The sequence below is a fragment of the Hemitrygon akajei genome, chromosome 10 (genome assembly GCF_048418815.1).
Source record: "Hemitrygon akajei chromosome 10, sHemAka1.3, whole genome shotgun sequence".
Taxonomy (NCBI): domain Eukaryota; kingdom Metazoa; phylum Chordata; class Chondrichthyes; order Myliobatiformes; family Dasyatidae; genus Hemitrygon; species Hemitrygon akajei.
In genome coordinates this window covers 149,988,344-149,995,822 of record NC_133133.1, presented here as the reverse complement: position 1 = coordinate 149,995,822, position 7,479 = coordinate 149,988,344, and the positions used below count along the sequence as shown (strand labels likewise).

General features: G+C 40.9%; 1 protein-coding gene across 2 annotated transcripts in view; it reads right to left on the bottom strand.

Annotated features, from left to right (window-relative positions):
- Window positions 1-7,479, bottom strand: part of LOC140734814 (synapsin-3-like) — a 315,531-nt gene that overhangs the window by 22,242 nt on the left and 285,810 nt on the right. For both annotated transcript variants that reach the window (XM_073059372.1, XM_073059373.1), the window contains exons 9-10: window positions 5,839-5,913; window positions 4,453-4,555 (exon numbers count right to left, since the gene is read on the bottom strand). In XM_073059372.1, the coding sequence (XP_072915473.1) occupies window positions 4,453-4,555; window positions 5,839-5,913 (178 nt within the window). The remainder of the gene's footprint in view (window positions 1-4,452; window positions 4,556-5,838; window positions 5,914-7,479) is intronic.

Here is a 7,479-nt window from a genome sequence, read left to right as displayed (position 1 = left end):
GCTGGAACCAGGGCGGTAGTGTGGGAGAGCAGCCCTGAAATAGAGGAATGGTGACTGAAGAATGAGGGGATAGTTTGGTGGGGATGATGAACAGGGGTGTGGTTAGAGTTAGTGGGAAAGAGGAAGAATGAGTCAGACAGCAGAGAGGAGCAAGGGAAAGGATAAAGGAGTGAGCAGGAGCGCGAGGGAGGGCGGAGGAGAGAAAGTGAGAGGGGTGAGAGGAAGAGAGCAGGGGGTCAGTGAGAGGAAGCGAGAGAGGGGTTGGTAGGAGGGGTGTCCTGAGGAGGAAAGCAATTAGGTAAAGTTACTGAAGACAGACGGGATTGGGTAAGTGGGATAGGGAAGAGAGAGAGTGTATAATTTGTAGTGGCATGTGACATGCTAGAGTGCAAGTAGGTGTCTGTACACATGAGTGAGTGAGTGTGTGTGTGTGTGTGTGTGTGTGTGTGTGTGTGTAGCTTAAACTCAGTCCTCTAGACTTCCTTGCCATTGGATTAACACTTCATTTTCACACACTAAGAGAAATTATCATAGGCATATTCCAGAGAGAACAGTAGCACTTCTACAAATGCAGTTTGTTTTTGCATTGAAGTCAGCAACCACTTTCAACAGCAGTTCGTCTTTTCCAGCTTTCTCCAGAAAGGACTCGCTCTTTAATCCCACAGGAACAACGTTCAGTATAAAATATGTTACCTCCTCATCCAAGAGTTTAGCAGAAATGTCATCACTGCAATATTAGACGGCATTTAATACTGAGCTAAAATGATGTGCTAAATGGAATACTCAAAATGACTACCGAACTACTTGGGCAAACAGGTTATAGCCCTCCGTGTCCCTTCACATTGTAAGTGCAATAGACTATCTTCAGTTACAAGCATAAAGGTCTCAGATGAGGAAGAGCAACTGACCAAACAGTGGAAAAGCTTTGGTGGATGTCACTGATGGAGGTGGAAAGCATTCAGGAACAAGAACCTCATCTGCTTCTTTGCCACAGTCATATAACATCCAAATTGATTACAGTATCAGCCTCTGTCAAAGGTAAAAGGCTGGGTTCTATAACCAAGAGAGGGATGGTTTGAGTTTTTTGGTTGTTTGGTAATGCTGCCACAGGGGGGCAGTCAGGTTTCACTGTTTACTGTGGAGCACTGTTATTCCACAGATTCATTGCACAGCACTTTTCCATTTTCTCCTCTTGTTGCACAGACTTTGATTTAATCTGACAATGAGCTTCACATTGCAGGGCATCATTGACAAAACCTGTTCTCATTTGACGTCTACACGGATGCAAGGAACTAGACATATTATAGTATCACCATACACGAATGATCGCAGCACAAAGCTGTCACCAGAAGAGGCTGATACAGAGGACCATGATGTGGTGCAGCTATCGAAAACTTGGTGGAACAATGAGGAACATGGCAAATAAGGATATGAACTGGTTAGAAAATTCAGAATAAATAAAGGAGATGATGAGCTTTAAGCTCAGGGACAACTGGAATATATAGTCCAGTAAAAGCCATAAAACAAATAGCTCTGGCTAATCATTGACAAAATTAATAATTTTCAAACTAACTCTTGGTGCAAGTTCACACAGCCTCATGCTTTCATAAGAGGGGTAACTCAGATCATAGTGAACAACCCCCAATACCCCCCCCCCCCACACTTTCAACTATCACGGTAGGGGGAGGGTTTGTTTTCCTAGAAAATAGGCTGTATTAAAATTTTCCATACCATGAAGCTGCATCAAGAAATGCAGATTGAAAAATTAAATTTCATGTTGACGTATAGTCCCTATGAAAAGTATTCACTCACCCCCACCCCCCACGGAAGTTTTCATGCTTTATTGTTTAACAACATTGAATCACAATGGATTTAATTTGGCTTTTTTTGTCACTGATCAACAGAAAAAGATTCTTTGGTGTCAAAGTGAAAACAGATCTCTACAAAGTGATCGAAATTAATTGCAAATATAAAACACAAAATAATCGATTGCATAAGTATTCATCCCCCTCCATTAATATGACACACCAAATCATCACTGGTGCAGCCAACTGGGTTTAGAAGTCACATAATTAGTTAAATGGAGATCTGTTTTTGGAGACCTGTGTGTACTCAAGGTGTTTCAACTAATTGTAGTAAAACTAAACCTGTATCTGGAAGGTCCAACTGCTGTGAGTCAGTATTCTAGCAAAAACTACACCATGAAGACAAAAGAACACTCCAAGAAACTCTATGAAAAGGTTATTGAAAAGCACAGGTCACAAGACTGATACAAGAACATTTCCAAGTCACTGAATATCCCTCGGAGTACAGTTAAGTCAATCATCAAAAAATGGAAAGAATAAGGCACTGCTGTAAATCTGCCTAGAGCAGGCCAACCTCAAAAACTGAGTGACCGTGCAAGAAGGGGACTAGTGAGGGAGGCCACCAAGAGACCTATGACAACTCTGGAGGAGCTAGCAGCTTCAGTGGCTGAGATGGGAGAGACTGCACATACAACAACTGTTGCCCGGGTGCTTCACCAGTCACAGCTTTATGGGAGAGTGGCAAAGAGAAAGCCACTGTTGAAAAAAACTCACATGAAATCTGGCTAGAGTTTGCCAGAAGGCATGTGGGAGATTCTGAAGTCAGCTGGAAGAAGGTTCTATGGTCCGATGAAACCAAAATTGAACTTATTGGTCATCAGACTAAACACTATGCTTAGCGTAAGCCAAACACCATATGTCATCAAAGACACACCATCCCTACCATGAAGCATGGTGGTAGCTGCATCATGCTGTGGGGATGCTTCACTGCAGCAGGCCCTGGAAGGCTTGTGAAGGTAGGGGGTAAAATGAATGCAGCAAAATACAGGGAAATCCTGGAAGAAAACCTGATGCAGTCTGCAAGAGAACTGCAACTTGGGAGATGATTTGTTTTCCAGTAAGACAATGACCCCAAGCATAAAGCCAAAGCTACAGAGGAATGGCTTAAAAACAACAAAGTTAATGTCTTGGTGTGGCCAACTCAGAGTCCAGACCTCAATCCAATTGAGAATGTGTGGCTGGACTTGAAAAGGGTTGTTCACTCATGATCCTCATGCAAACTGACAGAGCTTGAGCAGTTTTGTAAAGAAGAAGGGGGAAAATTGCAGTGTCCAGATGTGCAAAGCTGATAGAGACCAATCTACACAGACTCACAGCTGTAATCACTGCAGATGGTGCATCTGCTAAATACTGACTTGAAGGGGGTGAATACTTGCATTGTGTTGCATATTTGTAATTAATTTAGATCACTTTGTAGAGATCTGTTTTTATTTTGACACCAAAGAATCCTTTTTTTCCGTTGATCAGTGTCAAAAACAGCCAAATTAAATCCACTGTGATTCAATGTTGTAAAACAATAAAACATGAAAACATCAAAGGGAGGTGAATATTTTTATAGGCACTGTATTTACTTTCTTTCACACAGATTTTGTGAGAGGGAATTTTATTTCCATATCTCAAATATTTGGGTAGTCATTTGTGAATTCCTTAAAGACAAATATCTATAATGCGAACAGCCATAACACAGGAATTGACTGTATGAAGAAACAGAAAGGGATGTGTGTACAGGAGATTTCAATATAAGATGTAGAACTTAAATGGTGTAGAATCAGGCCAAGTAATTGGACTCTACAATTATTTAAAGATCTAAAGCAGCAAGTAGGCTGCTCATATTGGCCTGGTCTTAGTTAAGTTCTTAGTGCAGCTGTAGTTTGCTGGTAGACATAAGAAGTCCAATGGCTTTCACACTGATGTGAGTAAGAACTCTGATCAGGATGAGGCCTCCAATCATATTTTTACATCCCTTCTGGCCTCACCAATAAAATGCTTTCTCTGTGTTTCTGAGAAGCCTCTACCCATCTCTTTTAAGGACTACTGGTCATCACCAGAGACAAACTAGAAAGACACATGTCAGAATAGGATTTGTGGCTTTGGGGCATTCCCTGCACCAGGAAAATGCTATTTTGGCCTGATTCTTTAAGGATAGCAGGCATGATTGGACTGGGAAAAGAATATTAACATTATTGATAACTTTAATAACTGTAGGCTGTCATTAGAATTCATTAAGATATTATGGATGCACAGAACAGGTAGACACACTTCAAATTCAAACTAAGAGGAAACAAGAGTGATCCTCAACAGCCAACCTGACAAAACCACAAATTAAATTAAAAAGTGTCAGTGAAGTGTTGTTCTTCATTAATAGTATTAGCTTATGTGAAATAAGCCATTAGTGTGTAACCTCAATTATAACTTAGATGCCCACTGGATCCACCTTAAAATGGCAGTTCCTTCGTATATTGTTGAAACAATTCATCATTTTAGTAACTCGGTTGTGAACCCAGCTGCCAGAAGATGGATCCACACAAGATGAAAATGTCTATTTACCAAAATCAACATTCATCGTGATGCGTGTCATCCCACTAACCTCAATGATGTAATCCTTCCCATCTTTCCCATGCACAGCTTTTACTGCACAGATGTCCAGGCCACCAAACATCTCCGAACAGGCATCCACCCATGTTCGATAGCTGAAAGAGAGTTTCCATTGAAATAGCAGTTCCAAGGATACACCACAGTCCTGCATTCTCCTAATGTGTTCAGCATCTTCTACATAAAGGAAATTTAATCTCTATTCCCACAGGTGGAATCTTGCCAGCACTTTTGGGAATTTCTGTTGTTCCTTGTTCCTATGTTTGTTGTATTTTCCCTTGGGAAGCTTTGCAACAGGTGCTTAGTGAAATCAAATTAGGAGAATCAATTGTGGCTGGCAGCTCCTAGATATTAACTCACCAAAGCTAAATATCACAGAATCATCGTACGTTATTTCCATTCAACATGAGTGCCTAAACCCACACAAAGGCTCGTGGTGGATTGACAATCCTGGCAAGGGATCTGTCAGCCACACAGAATCAATCACTGGGTTTCTTCAACAAAATATTTTGGGCAGACTTAAGTTGTTGTATCTGCATTTTTTCTTTGTTTGAAAGGGCTGTTTCTGGGCACTAGTCTGGGTTTCCACACTAATTCCATGCTGAGATAATCTGACCAGACGGATTACCAATTCAAAACTGATCTCATTCAGTCGGCCTTCCAATATGACTGGAATGCTGTGTTCCCTACGGAGAATGTATTCTGTGGAAACTTAAGGGAGCGTTCAACTTGAGAGGTGGAGTGGTACCTGTGACTCACACAATAGGATAATCTGCCACTTTAAACAATAAATCTACACATTAGTGTTGTGTTAAAATTGTTTTAGGGTTCCGAAGAATGCCAATTTAGAAGCTCCCACTGTAAAAATGGCATTGTTATTTATTGGTAAGTTATCAAAATAAAAGAGACAAATCCCCTCTCCTTTGCTGAGTGAATTCAATGTGCGCTACAAGCTTTCTGCTCTGACCTGCTCCATTTACATTGTGCATTTTTAGCTTACAAATAATTCAGTTAAATGTGATTAGTCTGTATGGTTCACTGGATGGGCATGATATGAAAATGCCCTATAAAAACAAGAATAAAATACAGGGAATGGGATAAATGAAACCAGGAACCCACACTGCATCGTGATGTCTGACTCTGTGGAGCTTGGCTATTGTCAACTGGGCTCATGAAGACCTGTTTTCAAAACGAGTAACATTATTAACCAGACTTTGTAGAAGATATTTGTTAAAACAGAGGTTACATTAAATAAATAAGTCAAGGGAAAAATCTGCTAAAAGCTTTGCTCATGAGTTTAGCTCTTTAACATTTTGTACAATACTAAGTCCTCAGTACACAGAATTTTCCTGGCCTGAATTTGTGTGGTTTAAATTCTTACCGTTCTGTCATGGCCACTTGTTCCAGCATAGCAGAGCCAGTGTTTGCTTTCCAGTTTCCTGAAATTGAAGTCCTCCTGAAAATAAGCAAATGTACAATGAGGACATCACTTTTAATCACTTACAGCCATGAGCGAGAGGCAAAAGTAAAATAGGCTGCAAAAAAAGTTGGTTATAAGACAAATTCGCTCTCACCTCACATTTGACGTAACCTTTCCTAATCTCATATGTGAGCTGTCTTGGTGATCCTCCTGAGACAGTGCATTAAAGTGATACTAGCAGAGCTGCAAATAACTCACCTCTCACTCACTTGTCTATAGTGACATATGACATATTTGTAACCAGAAATCCACCATGATGTGAATTTCAGGTTTAAACTTCCTGCCACACAGTGGTCCCAATGAAACAAGTTCTTGATTATCCAGGGCATCAAAGGGTATGGGGAGAAGGCAGGGGAGTTGGGATGACTAGAAGAATTGGATCATAGATAGATAGATAGATAGATACTTTATTCATCCCCATGGGGAAATTCAACTTTTTTTCCAATGTCCCATACACTTGTTGTAGCAAAACTAATTACATACAATACTTAACTCAGTAAAAAATATGATATGCATCTAAATCACCATCTCAAAAAGCATTAATAATAGCTTTAAAAAGTTCTTAAGTCCTGGCGGTAGAATTGTAAAGCCTAATGGCATTGGGGAGTATTGACCTCTTCATCCTGCCTGAGGAGCATTGCATCGATAGTAACCTGTCGCTGAAACTGCTTCTCTGTCTCTGGATGGTGCTATGTAGAGGATGTTCAGAGTTATCCATAATTGACCGTAGCCTACTCAGCGCCCTTCGCTCAGCTACCAATGTTAAACTCTCCAGTACTTTGCCCACGACAGAGCCCGCCTTCCTTACCAGCTTATTAAGACGTGAGGCGTCCCTCTTCTTAATGCTTCCTCCCCAACACGCCACCACAAAGAAGAGGGCACTCTCCACAACTGACCTATAGAACATCTTCAGCATCTCACTACAGACATTGAATGACGCCAACCTTCTTAGGAAGTACAGTCGACTCTGTGCCTTCCTGCACAAGGCATCTGTGTTGGCAGTCCAGTCTAGCTTCTCGTCTAACTGTACTCCCAGATACTTGTAGGTCTTAACCTGCTCCACACATTCTCCATTAATGATCACTGGCTCCATATGAGGCCTAGATCTCCTAGATCAGCCGTGATGGAATGGCGGAGCAGACTCGATGGGCTGAATGGCCTACATCTGATGATCTTATGGTCTAAGTCAGTACATTGTGCAACAAGTTGCCTGTTGTGCAGATGACTAACTGGTTGGTTCTTTTTTTAATTCTAAATTTCTATCACTGACTCTAAAGAGAAAACAGCAGAATGGCTCAAAATTGGACTTTCTGCCTCACAATCTAAAATAAAATGTCAATGGATGTTCCTCAGCTTAGCAGCCAGGTGCACACTGGAATTTGAAACAGCTAAAGATGACGTTAAACTTGTCTCAGGTGTGGAAAGATTTGGCCCATTTCCAAATGTTCTCATAATCCTGTTACATTTTAGAAATCTAAGAAAATGTCAAGTAATCTTTCTAAATAGCCATTTGTGTATTAAGCAGTCAGATACCTAAAGCAT